The sequence below is a fragment of the Mus musculus genome, chromosome 2 (assembly GCF_000001635.26).
Source record: "Mus musculus strain C57BL/6J chromosome 2, GRCm38.p6 C57BL/6J".
NCBI lineage: Eukaryota > Metazoa > Chordata > Mammalia > Rodentia > Muridae > Mus > Mus musculus.
The window spans coordinates 155,538,946-155,559,972 of record NC_000068.7 but is presented as its reverse complement, the minus strand read 5'-3'; the positions used below and the strand labels follow the sequence as shown (position 1 = coordinate 155,559,972).

The window sequence follows — 21,027 nt, the reverse complement described above, 5'->3', positions numbered from 1 at the left end:
AATTACTTTCCAGATACTAATTAGCCACCCTCACCATGTGTGTGTGTATGTATGTGTGTGTAATACTGAGGACTAAGATTTCAGGTATGCTAGGCAAACATGCTACTACTGAGCTATTCCCCACACCCTCCCCTTTTCAGACAGGGTCTTATGTTCCCCAGGCTGGCCTCAAATTCACTATGTATCAAAGTTGGCCCTGAAATTCCTAATTCCTCTGCTTCTACATCCCAAGTTCTAAGATTGCATTGTTCCCAGTTTAATGTGGTGCTAGGAACAGATTCCAGAATTTTATACATACATAGGCAAGTATTCCACCAACTGAGCCACACCCCAGCCTCCACTACTCTGAATAACATCTAGACTGTTTTCCATGTCTACACGACCTCTTAGCTATCTTCCCAGCCTAATGCAGTATTCTTCCCTAGGCTTACTTTATAATATTCTTACTATGGATTTCTCTGTGTTTGATCCCCTTTAGGTCTCCAGGCCTTCTCTGGCCATCCTTGAAGGCACTACCTCATTGTTTTCTTCATAACATGTCTCTCTACCTATGACTAACTTTTAACCAATAAACCTGGTTTACTGTCTGTCCCCTCTTTACTAAAATGTGAGCCCCATAAGATAGATAGAGAAATTTGACAGTGTTGTTCACAGTAATATACCAGGTACTCATTAGATCAGTGCCTGGTCATTGTAGCCACTCAATAAATACTGCAGGATGGATGAACTGGTAGACAGAAAATGAACGAACAGGTTCTCTAGATATGAGGCTCAACATGACATAGTGATATCCATTCTACATTCCCTATCTCTATCAACACTAGAGTAGAAAATAAGAGCCTGTTTCCTTAGGTATCTAATCTCAGATGGTGCCATCCTGAGACTGTTCCTAGAACACTCATTTCTGCTCTTTTTTAAAAATTATTTTTACTATATGTGTGTATTTATGTTTGAGTGTATCCACATATGGTGGGGTATCCACCAAGGACAGACGAGGGCACTAGAGCTGGAGTTACAGGTGGTTGTGAGCTACCTGGCATGGGTGCTGGGAATCAAACTAGGGTCCTCTGGAAGAGCAGTAAGTGCTCCTAACCACTGAGCCATCTCTTCAGCCCTCATTCCTGCTCTCATAGCCCTTCACTGTAGTTCTCCTGGATACTAGATTCAGATATTAGGGCACATTTCTTTCTGTTATTCATCCCTAGCCACCTCTTCTGAAAATGGAAGGTACATGTCTTGGAGAAAGGGGTGTGGCAGGATAGCCAAGGCTCACCATCTCCGGTCACATAGTAGCCAGGGAACTTCTTAAAGTAGGTGGTCTCAAACCGTGTGTGGTTCCCATAGACTGTGCGCATGATCCCTGGCCAGGGCTGCTTGAACACCTGGGGAATATAGAAGGTACATTGATCGCATCTTCTAGGCTGTCTCACAGGAAGACAAACATAGCATTGTTAAACATGCAGGAAATATCCTAAATGCCGCCCCTGAGAGGTAATGCAAAGTATAGGCTTTGGGAATAGGTGAGCCTGGCTTAGAAGGCCGATTCTATATGGCCTCAGGTAAGTCACTTTGTTTCTCTGAACTTCAGGACCTTCATCTGTAAATAACAAATCCTAAGGATTAAATTACTAGTATGTGAAAAATTGTCTAGCACAGTGTTCTGTGAGTAACAAATATCTAGAAAATTTGAGTTTCTTTTGGGTAATTAGGAAAGCAGGTTCAATTAGGTACAAACAAATCATATAAAATGGAAGCTATATTAGTGAATAAATAATTTCTAATCAAAAGAATTCTGTGCCAGCAGAATTCTAGATTGAGTTAGAAAGCTTAGATTCCTGCCTTTGTTACTAATGTGATTTTGGAAAAGGGAAATGAGATTGAGATCTGACAGGTACTAGCCACAAAGACAGCAGCAGCTAACATTTAAGAACACTAACTATGCAGTTCCAGACTAACCCTTTTGTATGGATTATCTAATTTAATAAAATGTAGGAGATAAAAGTACTATTTTTTAAAGACTTAAATTACATTCAAAGACAATAGGTAACAGCTTATCTGAAGTCACAGAAAATCAGGGTCTGAATACAGGCAGGCTGACTCCAGAGCCTACATGATTAGTCTTTAAGGTACAAAGACTCTTTTTTCTAAAAATGGACATCAAGGGAAGGATTAAGACTAAGTTCTCCTGACTCCAAAAATTTATCATCACGAATCTTGGGTGTTTCTCAGCAGAGGACAAACTCTCAACAGTATTAGCAACTACCAGGGAAGATAAGGTTATAAACTCTAAAACAAAGTATCCTTAGCAGATGCTTTCTTCTCCCAAAGATGCCAGATTCTCACCAGATAACCTTCAGCTTCCCCTTCCAGCTCCTCCCCGGACTCATTCAGGATTGCAGGCGCTACACCGAAGAATGGGAAAGACTGAAAGCAAATGAGAGGCGCAATCCAAGAAGGAAAAATGAGGCAACTCTGTCTCAGCTTCACACAGAGCCCCAGAGCCCCAAATTCCTCCCAGCTCTCAGGCCAGAACCCTACTCTAATAGGCTAACACCCCCACATCCTATCCCTGCCAAGCCTAGGACCAGAAGAAGCACTTTACTCACAGCAGAACCAGGTTTCATGGGTGTGGCGCCAGGGAGAGGGGTCAGCATATGGCCACCCTGTGGAAGTCAGAGGTCAGGAATTGAATCTCTTTTCCTACACTGTCCCTAATCCCTAGCCTCCTGAATCCCTTACTCACTGTTTCTGTTTGCCAGAAGGTGTCTACAATGGGGCAGCGCTGGGAACCTACTACCCGGTGGTACCATAGCCAGGCTTCAGGGTTGATGGGTTCACCTACTGTGCCCAGCACCTGCAGGGATGCCCGGCTATGCCTTGAGCAGGAGAGTGGAAGAGAGGAAAATTCTGAGAACCACTAGGAGCCAAAATGCACATGCAGTCAGAGTTCCTTTGCCCCTCCCCTATCCCAGGAAGTTGGGACAATAGAAGAAAACATCACAAAGGACCGTGCTCAGCTCTGAAGGACACCTATGGGACAACAGATGGGGAAGGGTCTTACTTGGTGACAGGATCATCTCCAAACTTCATGAGCATCCGGATGGCTGTTGGTGCCGTGTAGAACTTGGTCACCTTGTATTTGTCCACAATGCTCCACAAGCGCCCTTCATCTGGGTATGTGGGGATCCCCTCAAACTGACCCGAATGAGATCTGGTTATTTTGGGCTCTTCCCAATAGTCTTTCCATTCCCTACCACTCCCTCACGTTCAGGATTCACCCTTTATGACCAACTGTATCTTTACCCTCTGACCACACAAGTCAAGAAACATCGTAGTAGGATACACAACCCCTCAAAATTCCTCTTTCTCCAGGAAGTGGGTTCCTGTATAAGTTTCCCTTCTTTAGACTAAGAAGCTTTGGGAAATGGTCACCCAGGAGAATTTTGTCTATGCCCAGCTCCCATCTCACCAAAACACTAGTGGCACCATTAGCCAGTGGCCCATAGGTGACATAGGAATGACCAGTGATCCAGCCGATGTCTGCTGTGCACCAGAACACATCTTCCGGGTGGAAATCAAACACATACTTGAAAGTTGTAGCCACATAGAGCATATAGCCTCCAATTGTGTGCACCACACCCTGTGGGGAGAATGGGGCCTCAGGCTGGGGTTGTGTGTCCTCCTCTACTGACCAACAAATAGAGCCTGCACAGAGCTGGAAAAAGATCCTTCTTAAAGATTTTAATTTTTCCAATGCCCTTTCACAGCATCTGTCTCGCTTCAATCTCCTTTACCACACCCTGATGTCACATAAGTATACTGAGCACTCACATTCTTAGGTTGTGTATCTGAGTCACCCATTATCACTCGAATTCCCAGTACTCATTCTACTGTTTCTGTTGGTCACTCCAAGCTTCCTTGGAGACTCGCTTCTCACCTTTACATACACACATGCACACACACACACACACACACACTTGCCTTAGGTTTGCCTGTGGAGCCACTGGTGTACAAGATGAAGAGTGGGTCCTCAGCATCACACCACTCAGGCTCACACTCGTCTCCTGCCTGCTGCATGAGTTCATGCCACCATAAGTCAACCCCTTCGTTCCAGCAGATCTGGGGGAAGACAGGAATGGGCAGGGAAGAACTGTGAGGCAGGGACAGCCTACCTGGTACCTGGAGGTTAAGGCCCTACATGTAGGGGTAAAGGAAAGGGAGGGGCCTTCATGGGTACAATGGGGCAGAGAGAACTGATCACTCTGCCATTCTCGCTCTTCCTCTACCCCAGACTCCTGCTTACCTGGCTTACTCTGAAGAATGCCACTTTCTGGCTCCTTCGTGTCTTGCAGCTCTCAGCTCAAATGCTACCTTCTTAGAAGACTCCCCTGAACAGTAGCTGACACCCCCATCCCTCCTGTTGTTATTATTCATCACACCTGGTTTATTCCCTACAACACATATTTTCAGGTATTTTCTTCTTGATTATTATTTTCCCCAACTAGTCAGGGACCTCTAGGAAGGTGGTGGCATAGCTGTATTTCCCCCACAGCCTTAGCACCTAGTAATGTATTCGACACTCAAAAGACATTTTTGTTGGATAAATAACTAGGCATACACAGCCTGAAGACACACATACACACACTATTGGACTGGTGGCACATCAGCAGGAATGTAAACAACCACACAATTCAGAAAAACAAAATTAGTCACTGCCTACAGGTGAGGAGAGCTTAATTCTGTTAATAGCAAGAGAACAGATTTGGGTTCAGGAATTTTTTCCTATGTTTTTAGAAGCCTCCCGCCCAGGAGTTTCTCTCTTGTGTCTTTATCAAAGTAGAACCAATGGAGTTTCCCATAGCAGCTCCCACTTAAGACAGGCTCCACTCAGCAGGAAGTCTTGTTTCAAGTTAGTAGAGAAGCAAAAGGTAAATTCCTCTCAGGAAAGGGATGGCCTACAATGCTTGATTGCCTTTGATAATGACTTCAGGATCTGCTATCCTGAAGAGTCTCTCACCTCTCCTTTGAAACTATTTTCTTTTCCTGACTATGTTTGAAAACTAGTTTTTTTTTTTTTTTTTCTAGTCTAATCTAGTTTAAACTCTGTTGGGTGAAGTTTGATTCCTATGATGTCTCAAAAATTATATCGGAGTTCAATCTTTTACCCACATAACCACAGGAAGTCACTCATTTTTCTGTTTTCTTACTTATGCATATGTATATGGATGTTGAGTACATGTTGGAGTGCCATGGAAATGCAGGTGCCTGGACAAGAGGAGGGTTTTGCTTCCTTGGGAACTGGAGTTACAGGTGATTGTGAGCCACTTGATGTGAGTGCTTGGAGCCCTGTTCCCCTCAAGAACTGCATGTGCTCTTATTAATAACCCACTTCTCTAGCCCCTTGAGGGGTTGTAAACAAGGAGAGTTCCTTTTGCCATAAAGGTCTGACAGAATCTTGGAAATGTCGAGACATATGATTGTTGCAAGTAGAGAAAGAGAGACTACCTAAAGTCAGAAAGGTTAGAGGTATGTTCAATGACCACTGGGGAAAAGGTTAGATGGTAAGAAATATTTTGGATTTTCTCTTTCTTTCTCTTTCTCTCTTTCTTCCTTCCTTCCTTCATTTTTTTCAAGATTTATTTATTTATTATATGTAAGTACACTGTAGCTGTGTTCAGACACTCCAGAAGAGGAGTAAGATTTTGTTACAGATGGTTGTGAGCCACCATGTGGTTGCTGGGATTTGAACTCGGGACCTTTGAAAGAGCAGTCAATGCTCTTAACCTCTGAGCTTTCTTTCCAGCCCAGGATTTTCTTTATCTACCTTAAAGCCCTTCCACAGTCAGTAAATTATTTTTAATTTACTTTAAGACAAGGTCTTTTGCTTGCTTCCAATTACAATTCTCCAGTCTCAGCATCCATAGTGGTAGGATTACAAGGATATTCAATTACATCTGCTTCCACTAGATTCTTGCAATGTTCAATGGCCTTGGTTGACTGGTAATAGCAATGTTATATAAATTCCTTTTTCTAATACATAGTCATATACCCATATTGTTATGTGAATATTTGTTTTTGAAAAATAATCCCCCACAAAAAAATAATCCCCAAAGTGTCAGACATATACCTTGATAAATTAGAACATGGCTCTCTAATCACTCCTATTTTTCTGTATCACCTGACCTTTACTCAAGAGAATTTGAAATTTCTGGAATATGGGCATTATAAAAATTATCTAAAAGTGAAGCTGGGTAGGGCAGCTTATGCCACTAATCCCAGTACTTAGGAGGCAGAGGCATGCTGAATTTGAGGCCAGCCTGGTCAACATAGGGAGTTCCAGGTCAGCTGCAACTAACAGAGTGAGATCCTGTTTTAGAGGGACTGGGGATATGTGTGGGGATATGACAGAAAAGTCGCCTCAGCACAAGAAAACATAAAGTACCTTATCTTTAAATGGATGATCTATATACGTTTATGTGTACACTGCCGTATGGATACCTTTTTCCTGTCAAATGATTGTTTGAGCTGAGGGCTTTAATGCTTTTAAGTGGAACTATGTCAATATTCTTTATAAATAGTGCTGGTTTATAGTACATTGAATTGTCATAGGGTAAGACACAGTTATACTGTGGTTTGGCAATGAGAGACTGTTTAGTCTTAAACACTGTTTCCTTTGTGGGTGTCTGTGTGGGGGGTGGGTTGAGGGAGTGGTGGAGTAGGTGTGGTGCTCTAACTGTGGAGCTGATAGTGAGAACCAGGAAGCAGAATGAGCTGTTAGTGAAACAAACATTGCTTGTGAATGTGTACCTAAGAGATCCATGGCCTTGAGAAAGGAAAGGGGCTGGGTTTTCTAAAATAAAAACTGAGGAGTTGGTCCTTGTCCTGGGGCCAGAACAGTCTTAGAGATTACCAGGTCTATGAGAGGAGTGTGCAGTCTGTAGGTGGTATGGTTGAGGACAGCTGTACCACACAGGCCTCTTTTGAAGACTGTGAACAAGGCAGGGGCCTGGAGGCCCTACCAAGGCTTCTAAGCTTTGAATGAAGCTTTCACACAAACTTGAACTTTGTGAGAGTAATTGAATTTTCTTTGTTGTTTTTGTTTGCTTGTTTGTTTTGGGTTTATTTTTTGTTTATGTGACTGACTTTACTTTCATTCCCCCCAAAATAAAAACACCTTTGCTGCTTGAGGCTGAGTTATAAGGAAATGTGATTGTTGTATTGTTTTGGATTTATTTAGCCCAGTCTTCCTTCTAGAAATTGCCAGTGTGATGTTTTAAGACAGTGACAACACCTAACATATATTGAGTAGTTACTACAAACAACATATATAGAGAGAGAAAATCCTATGAGATGCAGTTACTGTCTTTCCCTTATATAGAGAGAAACTGAAGCAAGAGAGTCCAAGTTGCCACTGAGCTTCCACTGTAGCAGGTGGCAGAGACAACATCTGAGCCTAGTCTGGTTCTGTGGCCTCCATTCTAAACCATTTGTTACCTCTTCAAAAAAAAGTTTCATTTAGTTTTTGTTTCTTTCCTTCCTGTCTGGCCTGAACTTGCTATGTAGAGCAGACTTTTTTTTTATTTCTAATTTTTTTCAAAGATTTATTTATTATATGTAAGTACACTGTATCTATTTTCAACCCCTTTTTTTTCTCTCTCCAACCCTGCTCGCTTGCTATAGCTGTCTTCAGACACCCTAGAAGAGGGTATCAGATCTCATTACAGATGGTTGTGAGCCACCCTATGGTTGCTGAGATTTGAACTCACGACCATTGGAAGAGCAGCAGTTGGTGCTCTTAACCACTGAGGCATCTCTCCAGCCCCAGACTGTCTTGAACTCACAGAGATCCTTATGACTCTGCCTGCCCAGTGATGGAATAAAAAGGCATGTATTCCCATTGCTGGGCTTTGACTAAATTTTGTGAGAAAAACAGTTTCCTAGAAACTAGGTCTGTGTGCCATCAGAGTAAGAGCTTACATGTACCCAGCACAAGAAGTCAGACATGGAAGACTCAAAGTAACCTGTGATGCTCACAGAACAGTGGTCTTTATATTTTGTTTTAGGGGTGGGAACTATATTTTGCTTAATCATTATCATGATTTTTTATAAAGTGAAGTCCAAGAAGAGACAGGATTTGTTTGAAATCATACAACTAAAATTTGGCCTCTGAACTCCAAGCCACTGCTCTATACTAACCTGTTTTGAGCACCACCTACAGTGTGACTTTTGTTGAATTTAGTACTTAATTATGTCAGAGTGATGCATGGTTTATAAACTCCAAGTTGCATATAAATGTATTTAGGAATCCCTTTTCTGCGTCCCATACAAAACTTCCTTTTCTTTTGCCATATAGGTCTAACTTTCCACTTGATGGAAAATCCCAAGATCAGAGCCTGTACCTCTTCTAAACGCTTCCTGTCTTTCCTGGCTTTATCCTCTGGCCAGCTAAATGCATAGCATATGCTTTCTGAAAGGTCACCTAGTGTTCTCTCCTGCAAAGGATCTATGTGGCAAGAGTGAACTGATGTCTATTGCTAACTCTGATACCCTTGCTATATGTGAGTCGACAAAGGCAAAACCAGACATTTGATTCTACAACCCTTCTGAATGACAGGGACATCAAGGGGCCCAGGAACAAAGGAACCAGGCTTAGCTCTAGCAGTAAACTCAGTGGAGCAGACAGACAGAGAACAGATGAGCAAGCACACAGAAGCAGTGTTCAAGAGCAGTGAAGAAGTGGATACCTGGGGTCGGATGCACTTGGATTTCTCTCTCAGCTTACCCTGTTAAGAGCCCATGGAATGGAAAGGCTGATGAGCAGGGTCCAAGGATAGAGGTGAAAGGGAAGGGTGAGTGTTCCCTAAACCCCTAGTTGCCTTCTTTCTCCCCAGCCTACCCTTTCACTAGTCCCCTCAGCCTCTATTTTTCTCACCTGTATTCTATACAAAATTTCTAATATTGATTGGGCTCCCCAGTCTCACTAGTCCTATACTAGCTAGCCTCTCTAGCCCCAACACTACCCAGATAATCCAAATCAAAGAATCTAAGTAATCCTCTATCCTTCTGCACCCAGAATCGATAGATCTATGCCACTCAGAACTGTAAGCTGTCAACGGGACTTTCCTATAGCTTTCAGCAGAAGTAATGGGTCCAAAGCCACAAATGTAGCTCATTCAAGTCATAATTCAATCAGGATGAGTACATACAGTCACCCAAGTCAGCACATTTCTAACCCAAGCCCAAGCCTAAACCCTAAGGTCCCCTGTGCATGTCAACCTTCACAGCTTTTCAGGCTAAATTCCTAAAGCCCAAAGGCTTCTCTACCCATACTAAAGGTCAAAACCCCCTGCTCTCAGCCAGCCCTATTAGAGGAAGCTTTCCTGGAATTGTTCCTATATCTCAGCATTATGATGAAGAAGCAAAAAGGAGTGTGGAAGGGAATTCTTGGATAGGAAGAGAGGGAATTAAAGCCCATAGGTGAGTAACAATAGTGTCAGACTCACCTGGACATCTGGACATGGCCTCTTAACTGGTGGGGACTGGCTGGGGGAGTCATTCATGCCCAGCTCTGCCCGCCCCAGATGTTTGACCACAATGCAGCATCTCACTGGGAAGCCCCTGAAAAGAAAAGAAAAGGTGAAAAGGAAATGCTGAAGTATTGGCCTGCTTGGCTAAAAAAAGTTGACAAGATGCACCCATGCCCCTCTAGGAGTAGATAGCAAGGACAAAGGAAGGCTGGCAGTGGAGAAAGATCCTGTTAGCCAGGTTAGCAGCCAGTAGGTCAGCAAACTTACTTCTCTCGGCACTTCTCCAAGGACTCATCAGCCAGCTCCTTCAGGTTCACAAGTTTTTCCCCCCTGTAGAAGGCATCTTTGGGGAGCAATAAACATTCCAGGCCTTAGTACACACCATGCTCCCCAGTGGGCCCAATGGCCACAGGGCCCTTCCTGAATAGGCCTCTTGACTCTGGTTCTCCCAGATGGTTTGGGCTGACAGAGTCAGCTGAGGTAGGATGAGAAGGCAGGCAAGCGGTCCCTACCCTCCATTCCAAGTAGCCCCAAATCAACAAGCAGACTGGAGAAGGGTGAAAGAATTGGTCACCTGTAGTGATGAGCAGGCAGCAACTGGAATCCAAGATCCTTTCACAGAGAGACTCTGCAGAGAAGCCTGCAAACTAGGGAAGGGGAAAAAAGCTGAGGGGGAGGGGAGGACTGGGGTGAGTGACCAAGGAAGGGAAGTGCTCATAAAATTCAGCATCTCCACAACAGGGTTCCAGAAGATACTGAAGAACCGACTTAGACCTGTATTAATGATCCTTCTCCATCCAGGTCACCGTCCTTCTCCACAACCCTGTCCCTCACCCTTGGTTCCTTTCACCAGCCCAAGCTCCTACCACAATGGAGTGCAAAGCTCCAAGGCGAGCGCATGCCAGCATAGCCACCACAAGTTCCAAGATCATAGGCATGTAGATGGCCACTCGGTCACCCTTCTGAATGCCTAGAGGAAAAAAGACACAACAGAGACCATGGGCCTTTCCTTGCTCTCTCCCACTCAGATGGCCCCTCCCAGCTAACTTTTTCTGTCCCTGTTACCAGATCCATCCATTTCTTGTCCTCTTTCTCACCAATTCCCCAGAAACTTCAGGGTTAGGTCCTCTAGTTCTTCTCCCACGCCCATACTCCATACTCACCCTGTTTACGGAGAACATTGCTGAACTGACACACCTGGACCAGGAGTTCACGGTATGTGATCTTGGTGGTCTCCCCTGGCTCATTGCCCTCCCTGAAATACACCAGAAAGAATCAGTAATTAGGGATACATCTCTGTTCTCTTATAAATAAGACAGGAGCAGTCACAAAATTCCAACTGCCCATACCAATGCCTGACAGTCTCTTGTCAATGAATCTTCTGCTACATCTTTCTAAAAGTTTTTAATTAACTAATTTTAAAATTTTTATGTATAAGTGTTTTCTCTGAATGTATGTATGTGTATCACCTTGCATGCCCATTGCCACCAGAGGCCAGAGGAAGGCACTGGATCTCTGACACTTGAGTTACAGGTGATTATAAGTTGCCACGTGAATGCTAGGAATCGAACCCAGATCCTCTGGAAGAGTTTCTCCAGTCCCCTACCACAACATGAACTCACTGGACAGACACTGTGCCCGCTCAACATATGCTAATTTTATAAGATTGAAAGTGTACTGTCTATATCTGAGTTGTATTTTTTGGTCAATGAAACGGAGTGATGAGGCCTTCTCTTTTATCCTAGGGTTGCATTAAGGAGAAAGCACGCAACAGGTGCACCTGGTTGTTGTCAATACTGAGTCAGAGTCTGGGGCCTGGAACTCTTCACTGCCTGCCTCTGCCTCTTGGACGAAAGATGTGTGTCACCAGGTCCAGCAAGATATAACTTTGCAAAGTATCAAGACTGAATTAAAATCTTGTATAGTGACTCACTCCTGTAATATCAGGAGTAATATCCAATAATATCCCGGGAGGCTAAGGTAGGAAGTTCTCAAGTGACCTGTCTCCAGTTCAAGACCAGCCTGGGTTCCATAGTAAATTTCAGGCCAGTCAGGATTATAGTGTGATTCCCTGTCTTAGATAGATAGATAGATAGATAGATAGATAGATAGATAGATAGATAGATAGATAGATAGATAGATAGATAGATAGAAAGATAGATAGACAGACAGACAGACAGACAGACAGACAGAGGTATGATGGCAGTTATCTTCATTCTCAATACTTGAGAAGTGAAGGCAGAAAGATCAAGCATTCAAAGTCATTGTTGGCTACTTAGAGTGTTGGAGGCCAGTCTGAGCTACATGAAACCTTTCTCAAAAAAGACATGAGGAAACTGCTGTGGTATTTAGATATGGTGGTGCATGCCTGTAATCCAGCACTAAGTAAGCTAAAGCAGGATCATAAACTTGAGGCCAGACTGAGCTACTATAGGAAAAAAAAGGAGTGGAGGAAAGATATTATCTTGATATTTAGAATAGGGTCTTCACATTACTTTTGCCCTGTTACCTAAGGAATTTGAATATAGATTCCTAGACTTCAACTCAGACCTACTGAATCTGAATACAAAATCTAATTATTTGTGTATGCACGCACGTGCGTGTGTGCACACATACAAGCACACATGCACACACTCACTCACTCCTTTCACCATGGGGGTACAGGGGATTCAGGTCATCATGCCTGGAAGCGAGCACCTTTATCTAGTGAGCCATCTTGCCATCTTAAAATCTGCTTTAAAATAATTTTTTAAAAGTTTATGTATATGACTGTTTTGCCTGCATGTATTATGGACACTATGTGATGGCCTGGTGATCTCAGTGGTCATAAGAAGCATTGGGTCCTGCTGGAGTTATAAAGGACTATGAGCTGCCATGTGACTGCTGGGAATTGGAACTTTTGTTCTCTGGAAGAGCAGCCACTGCTCTTAATCACTGAGACATTTATCAGCCCTAGAATCTGCTTCACACGCACACGCACACGCACACGCACACACACACACACACACACACACACATACACACACAAGCACAGTTCTTTGACAATTTGAAGAGGTACAAAATACATTCTGACCACATTCACCCCTCCTACTAGTATTGACACCTTTCTTTCCTATTAATTCCCTTTCCACTTTATGTCATCCACTTTTGTTTTGTGACCCACTGAATCTAACTAGGGTCATCTGCATGAGCATGGGTGTAGAGCTACCCACTGAAGCATGACATTATGAATCTGCTTCTTTATTACAGCTGGGACAAAAAAAAATTTGAAAATCACTACCTTTGGACTTGAGGACAAGGCTCAGTGGTACAACCCTCGCCTGGCATGGGAGAGGCCCTTGGCAATCCAAGCCAGAAAATGTGGGTTGTAGGGGGAGTGGGAAATAAAGAGTCATTTTTAAAAAGACCCCAATGAAAGCAGGCATTCATTGGAACACATCTCTTGTCCCAACACTCTGGAGATGAAGACTAGATCTTAAATCCAAGTAATCAAGTGCTACACATATGTCCTTATAAATACTGTTTGATTATTTCCCCCCTCCTTTTAAACAAAAGCACAAGCCCACTTTTATTTATTTACATCTGTGAGGGGTACAACATACTCTGTGTCCAGTGACCTTTGTAGTAAAGTTGCTTTGGAATTTGGCACAAACAACGCCATTGTTTCCATGAGCCTCAACTACCTTTTGCCAAATTACTCTGGTTTTATTCAGTTTGTTTTGCTTTATATACATAAGCACAACTCCTTTTTTGTTTGTTTGTTTGTTTGTTGTTTTTTGAGGCAGGGTTTCTCTGTATAGCCCTGTCTGTCCTGGAACTCACATTGTAGACCAGGCTGGCCTCAAACTCAGAAATCCGCCTGCCTGTGCCTCCCAAGTGCTGGGATTAAAGGCGTGTGCCACCACTGCCCAGTGATAAGCACAACTCTTACCTAGATAAAATCCAGTTTTATCCCAAGCATAACTATTATTGATTTTAAGAAGAGTTGAGTGCTTTCTTTGGTTCTAGAAACCTTGGTTATAGCTAGCAAAAATGGTCTTACTCCATAGTATTCCAGATATATTTGCTTTTTAGAAGTTCTGTTCCTATAAGATGGGCACATGCTTTTAATCCTAGCACTTGTGAGGCAAAGGCTGAGACAGGTAGACCATTATGAGTTTAAGGTCAGCCTGGTCTACATAGTGAGTTTCAGAACAGCCAGGGCTACACAGAGAAACCCAGTCTTGGGAAAAAAACAAAGGAGGTGGGAGAAGAAGGAAGAGGGAAGGAGGAGGAGAAAGAGGGGGAAGGAGAAGAGAAAGAAGAAGAAGAAGAAGAAGAAGAAGAAGAAGAAGAAGAAGAAGAAGAAGAAGAAGAAGAAGAAGAAGAAGAAGAAGAAGAAGAAGAGGAAGAAGAAGAGGAAGAGGAAGAGGAAGAGGAAGAGGAAGAAGAAGAAGAAGAAGAAGAAGAGGAGGAGGAGGAGGAGGAGGAGGAGGAGGAGAAGGAGAAGGAGGAGGAGCAGGAGGAGAAGGAAGAAGAAGAGAAGAGGAAGAGGAAGAGAAGGAAGAGGAGGAAGAAGGAGGAGAACAACAACAATGACAAGGAGAAGGAGAAAGAAGAAGAAATAATAATAATAATAATAATAATCCTATTCCTAGCAGGACTCAACATGTGCCAAGATGGCAGAAAGAGCTTTGTCCTGGTTTTCATTGGGGGTTTGTTGGGTTTTGTTTAATACTCATGTATTTACTTGTGTGTGCCTACCCACATTCCATACTGCCCATGCAGAGGTCAGCGTTGGTTCTCACCTTTCACCATGTTGAAGCAGGATCTTTTGTTTCTACTATGCTGTGTACCAGGCTAGCTGGCCCAGGAGCTCCCAGACAGCTCTCCTGTCTCTGCCTCCCGTCTCACTCAGCACTGCTGGCATTAAAGGTGTCCACTACCACATCTGGCTTTTATACAGGACCTGGGATTGAATTCAGGTCTCAGGGTAGCACTGCTAACACTTAAGTGAGGTGCTACTTAGCCACCTCACTGGCTTTCTTCTCCCTCCTTCCTTCCCTTTCCCTTTGTCTTGGTATAGGGTCTCACTATGCAGCCCAGATGGTTTCAGACTTCCAATTCTCCTGTCTGACCCTTGACTCCAAAGAATTGGGATTCTAGCTGTGAGCCTTCCCACCTGCCTCACTGGCTGCTTTCCCATCTCTCTTTTCCTTGGATAGGATAATCCTAGGCTGAAATAGTTCTTATTACTTTGATTACACAGAACATGATTGGTTTTGTTTTGTTTTTTGCTTTTTTTCGAGACAGGGTTTCTCTGTGTAGCCCTGGCTGTCCTGGAACTCACTCTGTAGACCAGGCTGGCCTCAAACTCAGAAATCCGCCTGCCTCTGCCTCCCAGTGCTGGGATTAAAGGTGTGCACCACTACTGCCCGGCTGATTGGTTTTTATAAATCTTTATTTTGCTGATGACAGAACAAAAAGTGTTAATCAGAGATCTTTCCCTACCCTGTTTGGGTTCTGGGGATCAAACTCAGGTTACCAGGTTAGTAACAGGTACTTTTACATGCTATGCCATTTTGCTAAAAACCCTTTAGCTAAACAAACAAACAAACAAACAAATAAATTTTACTATAAGAACAAAACAACTTCTTTTTTAAATGATTATTAACTTTGTTTTTAATGTGAGTACACTGTAGCTGTCTTCAGACACACCAGAAGAGGGCATCAGATCCCATTACAGATGGTTGTGAGCCACCATGTGGTTGCTGGGATTTGAACTCAGGACCTCTGGAAGAGCAGTCAGTGCTCTTAACTGTTGAACCATCTCTCCAGCCCCAAACAGCTTTTCTGAAGTGAATGTACTTACCTTTTAATTCTAGAAGTAACTTTTTTAGAAATAAAAAACACTCTGGGGGCTAGGAACATAGTCAGTTGGTGGTAGGCTTGCCTAGCATGCAAAAGCCCCTGGGTTCAGTCTCCAGCACTGCATAAAATGGGCAGGCAGCTCATGCTCATGATCCTACTCTCAGGAGGTACAGGCGAGGGCTCAGAAGCTCAACAGCATCTTAGCTGCTTCAGGCCAGTCTGAGCTGAATGACATCTTACCCATGGGCACACAAATTAAATAAAGTAATGAAGAAAATTACTTTCTTTTCTTTTTGAGACAGAGTCTCACTATGTAAGTTTGCCTGCCCTAGAACTGCTATATGGACCAGGCAGGTTGGAACTGAATTCACAGAGATCCATCTCCTCTGCTTTTCTAGTTCTGGGATTAAAGGTTTGTACATAATTTTCAACTCAGTAACAACAGCAGTGAACATGTCACCCACTTTCTATAACATAATTTCTAACTCTGACTCCCTAGGTTTGGCCCTGTTTGTTTTTTTGTCATTCTTTCTTTGCTTATTCAACAACTACCATATGCCAAACCCATGTGCAGACTTTGTGGATCTTGTATGCTAATGACATGTAGATAATATACAATCAACAATTATACCAGGGTAATTTTAAGTTATGATAAATATTACAAATAAATAAAATATAGTGATAGAAAACTGATACACAATTTAAACTGGGTACAGAGACATATTCCTATAATCCTGAAACTCAGAAGGTTGAGGCAGGAGGATTACTAAAGGTTTGAGGTCATCCTAGGCTACATAGTGAGTTCTAGGCCAGCCTGGGCTAAAAGAATGAGACCTTGTTTCAACAACAACAAATACATACAAAGGAAGTACCATGATTACATGTGAACATTGAGATATGAGAATATTTTCTCACTTTTCTCTACTGCTATTTAATGATTTTTAATAAGTAATATAGGTGAGGTGATACTGCATAAAAAGGTACCTATAAGTGTCCCTCCCAATCATATCTCCCAATCAGCGCACCTGCTGACAAGCACTGTTACTGATACTTTGTATAACTTTCTAAGACAATAGGCAGATAAGGCCACTCTTAGTATGGAAAGCTCCTGTGGAGTAACCAAAATGACTTCAAAGGACGTCTATACTTTTAGCGTCACTCATAAGATCCTTAGGATACCAATGGAGGCAGAAACTTAAAAATAAACTTGAAATGTTAGACTTTAAAGAGATAAGCTCCTTATAGTCTAGCCCAGCATGGTGTAGTAAGGTTTAGGAAAAGGTACTCTACTCAAGGGACTCACTTGTTAGACAAAGATGTCTATGTACATGTATTCTCTCTTTTTTAAGCATTCCACAGAGTTTTTAATTCATTCACTTAAGAGATCAACAGAATGGCTGCAGTCTGGACACTGCCACCGCACAGGGAAGGGGGGTACTCTATAATTAGAAACTTCTGCGTTTCACAGATACACTAAAAGTCCTTAAAACTCTGCCAAGCAGGTGAGGCACAGTGTAATTAAAACCTACTATTTATTCCGAGTTCTGTCAATTTAAGGCTTGTCGAAATGTTTCCGCTGTGACCACTGAAGTTGGAGTGAGCTTTCATAGCTGTAGGATCTAGTGACAAGGTTCTTATCCACATGAGCTATGCTGCTGATATTTAGAATCCAGGAAGAAAGTTTCAAAGTCCAGATTCATGTCCGACACAAGGGCATCCACAAAGTCACCAATGGGAGGACACTTCTGCAGCATGCCTGGAATAAGGAGCATGGGCTCCTTGCCCCCACCACAGGCTAACATCTCTCTGTGGTAGCGTTCCCCAGCGGCCCTGTTAAAAGGATCCTGTAGGAAGCACCTCTTCCAGTCCATGGATGCTACTTCCGTGGGCATCAGGTATGAGTAATATATGGCACCATATCCCACAAGGTGGCTGAACCTCAGCTGCCAGGCAGGCTCAGAGGTTCAGTCCATTATCATCAAGGCAAGAGCATGGCAGTATCCAGGCAGGCATGGTGCAAGAGAAGCTGAGAATTCTACATCTTCATCTTAAGGTTGCTAGTGGAAGACCGACCCATGTATTCTTACATATTCTAATTTTCTATATAAATGATGGAATTTTAATTATTGCTTCTTTTTGAGACTGTATAAACCTATGTAGCCCAGGATTACCTTAATATCACAATCCTCTTGTCAGAGATTCCCAAGGGCTCCTATTATAGGCATGTGCCATCATACACATGCAGTTGGGTAGTTTTTTGTTTGTTTGTGTTTGTTTGTGTGTGTGTGTGTGTGTGTGTGTGTGTGTGTGTGTGTGTTAATAGGGATGTAAACCAGAGCTTCAGGCATGCTAGGCAAGTGTTCTACCACTGAGGTACAGCTTTACCCTTTAGTTATTATATACATGAGATAAACTGAACAAATGTTACATATATAACTCAATCATCTTGCTTTTTAAAAATGTAAACATATGGCTTGGTACCATTCTCTATCAAGAATGGTTTTATGCTCTTTACTATTTGTATGTTATAATTAATTTAACAAGTAATACTTCAATGGCCATCTTTATTCATGTATCATTTGAAAATATATACATAGAATGAATTACTAGAAATATAATTTTAGGGCCAAAAGATATGTGCATTTTATATATTGATCACTATTAAGAGATAACCACTTTAGATAAGAGTCTAGGGAAGTCCTGGAGAAGTGCTATTTCAGCTAAGACCTCAATAATAGGTAACCATGTTGATTCTTAGAACGAATATTCTGCACACAGCAAGCATCAAACAGAAAGGTATTAAGGCCTACTCAAAGAGCAGAATGGAACTCAGTGTGGCTGGAATACAGCCAGTAACAGATGAGAACAAGAGCTATGCATCAGCCAATCATACAGGGCCTTGTAGGAGTGGTAAGTTTACATTTTATTCTAAGTGTATTCTTTCTGGCTTTCCTTATACAAAGCTCATGCCTACCTCCACATTTTAAATTCCATTTTATATTTCTGTGTTTGTTTGTTTGTTTGTTTGTTTGTTTGGAGGGAGGGAGGGATACATACTATGGTATACGTGTGGAGGTCAGAGCACAACCTAGAGGAGTTGATTCTTCCATACCATCATGTGGGTCCCAGGTCATCAGGCTTGGTGGCAAGTTCCTTTACCCACTGAGCCATCTGCCCAGCCTCTTCCACACTTCTCACCATGACATTGCTTGTACTCAAAATGTTCCTCTTCCTTTTTCAGATGCAATACTATATAATGTCCCCAACAAGCCATCTGTGCTCCCTCCCCCTTTACTATCCAGAGTACATATGAAGGAGGAAACTGAAACCTAGAGAGAGCTAGCCAGCCAAGGTCACACAATAATAAGTGACAGAGCCAAGAATAGATCCTCAGATCTTCTGATTTCAACTCGGGACTATTTCCTCACAGTGTAAGGGACATGGACAGGCAAGGATGCCAGGCCTTTTCTTACTGAGAGAAGTTACACAGAAATTATTAGCTTCTGTCCAGCTTCTGGCTCGATGAGTCAGTTGCTATCTTCTCCTTGGCTTTAACCCTCCTAGGGCTGAGAGAAGCCAAGCATAGCAAGCTTACTAAAACGGGACAGAACAAGGACAGAGGAAGCTGGCGAATGGCCCTGAATGCCAGAAGCAGAAAAGCTGCCCACTGACAAATGCCACAGAAACTTCAAACATCTCCGTGAGTGCTGACATGTGTGCCCTGCATAGATCCCCAGTGTATATACTCACGTACCAGCTCACCCTTGTAATGCATTTGCATAAAACCATTTATACTAATATAGAAACATTCTAGTTACAAAAGCCACGGGGCTGTACATACATACACAAATAAGCATAAATATATGTAACCAGAATTCAAACACAGGTCTGTCTGAAAGTATATTTACATACCCCCTACAGACACAGCTTGCTTTCTCTAGAAACTTTTCACCAAATCATTCTGCTTTAATTTTTTTCATATAACTTTCCATTACTTGAAATAATCTCCCTTTGATCCCATTCATAACTAATAGTTTCGTTAAACCTCAAAAGTAGACCAAATTAATTGTTCTGTTAAGAGTTCAAAGATGCCAGTGGGCTTTGTATCTTGACAAGGCCAATTCTCATTCCCTCCCCCTTCTAACCAGCCAGGGTTATTATTCGTGTACTTTATTGGAATATAAGCTTCATTATAGCAGAAACCTTCCCTGTCTTATTCACTGCTATATCTGTAGCACTGAGAATAAGGTTTGGTAGACAGATGATGAATGAGAACAGATGTGTATAGCTCATACGTTCACAGCTTTTTTGAACTCACGCACACACACATACATACACATACACACACATACACACACGCGCACCCCCCCCCCCAGTGTGTGTTCTTCTCTTTGGCTATGGCACAAGCTATAAATTATTGATATAGGTACATTACTCATTCCAGTGTCTTCTTTCTCTGTCACAGACACCAGGCTGGGGACCCTGGCAGGTTAGAAGCGGGAAGGGAATGAGAATTGGCTTTCTGAAGATATAAAGCCCACTAGCATCTTTGAACTCTTAGCAGAACAATTAATTTGGTCTACTTTTGAGATCTAAAGAAACTATTAGCTATGATTGGGATCAAAGGGTGATTTGCAAAAACAAAACAAAACCAAAAAAAACAGGTACAAGGACTCAGAGTCCAGTCCTCTTGTTTCCACACTGAGAATTGATAGATCAAAAATTAACAGGGACTGGGTTTGAGTTGTAGCTCAGTGGGAGAGTATTTTTTCAAGCCTTTACAAGGTCCTGTGTTTTGACTCTCAGCACAATGGGAAAAATTAATCATGTCCAGGTAAATGAGTGAAGTAGGTCACATAACTGAAATTTTTGACACAGAAAATTGTTTTCTTTTCTCTTAGGTTTTCTTTCTTTTTTTTTGATTTATTTATTTTATTATGTAAGTACACTGTAGCTGTCTTCAGACACCCCAGAAGAGAGCATCAAGTCTCATTACGGATGGTTGTGAGCCATCATGTGGTTGCTGGGATTTGAACTCACGACCTTCAGAAGAGCAGTTGGCGCTCTTAACCGCTGAGCCATCTCTCCAGCCCTTCTCTTAGGTTTTCTATGTGACAGCAACTATATGTGTAGAATTATATTTGGCCTTAGTTTGGGGCTAACAATAGAGGAATCAACTAGAAAGCACAATGCATGCTTTGGCAAAAGAACCTATCCAGTACCTACACTTAACACACCTAGTACTAGTACTTAAATCGGTTACATCAACTTTTGCTCAATGGTTCAATGTTGCCATTCCTTAAAGGTCTGGAATCTAAAATTTTAAATACCGATAACTAATTTTCAAAAGTTTAAAATACTGGAAACCAAACAGAACCATTAGTGAGAGATTTAACTGATTACTGATTAGGAAATTCACCTGCAGTAAAGTCACCCTTTACCTGAAGGCATGTGATTAGTGAGATAACATAGATTACACGGTCCTTCTCATGTTCCTCCTCTGGGGAATCTTCTCCATAGAGTCTTTCCAAACTAGCCCTTGTGTACACCCTCCAACTAATCCACTGTTAGTTAAAAAAAATACTTAGGGGTCAGTGGTGGTGGCACACACCTTTAATCCCAGCACTTGGGGTCAGAGGCAGGTGGATCT

The 21,027-nt window shown here is 42.5% G+C and overlaps 1 protein-coding gene and 1 long non-coding RNA gene across 2 annotated transcripts in view; one reads left to right on the top strand and one right to left on the bottom strand.

Moving 5' to 3' along the window:
- Acss2 (acyl-CoA synthetase short-chain family member 2) overlaps positions 1 to 21,027 on the bottom strand; it is a 44,701-nt gene that overhangs the window by 2,771 nt on the left and 20,903 nt on the right. The window contains exons 3-14 of the mRNA NM_019811.3: positions 10,691 to 10,782; positions 10,394 to 10,497; positions 10,102 to 10,174; positions 9,795 to 9,870; positions 9,504 to 9,618; positions 3,982 to 4,119; positions 3,470 to 3,640; positions 3,062 to 3,195; positions 2,744 to 2,876; positions 2,607 to 2,663; positions 2,344 to 2,424; positions 1,274 to 1,382 (exon numbers count right to left, since the gene is read on the bottom strand). Of these exons, the coding sequence (NP_062785.2) occupies positions 1,274 to 1,382; positions 2,344 to 2,424; positions 2,607 to 2,663; positions 2,744 to 2,876; positions 3,062 to 3,195; positions 3,470 to 3,640; positions 3,982 to 4,119; positions 9,504 to 9,618; positions 9,795 to 9,870; positions 10,102 to 10,174; positions 10,394 to 10,497; positions 10,691 to 10,782 (1,283 nt within the window). The remainder of the gene's footprint in view (positions 1 to 1,273; positions 1,383 to 2,343; positions 2,425 to 2,606; positions 2,664 to 2,743; positions 2,877 to 3,061; positions 3,196 to 3,469; positions 3,641 to 3,981; positions 4,120 to 9,503; positions 9,619 to 9,794; positions 9,871 to 10,101; positions 10,175 to 10,393; positions 10,498 to 10,690; positions 10,783 to 21,027) is intronic.
- On the top strand, positions 3,043 to 12,933 carry Acss2os (acyl-CoA synthetase short-chain family member 2, opposite strand). Its single transcript, NR_040613.1, has 4 exons — positions 3,043 to 3,174; positions 4,353 to 4,470; positions 8,615 to 8,836; positions 12,777 to 12,933. It is a non-coding gene; the product is annotated as an acyl-CoA synthetase short-chain family member 2, opposite strand (long non-coding RNA).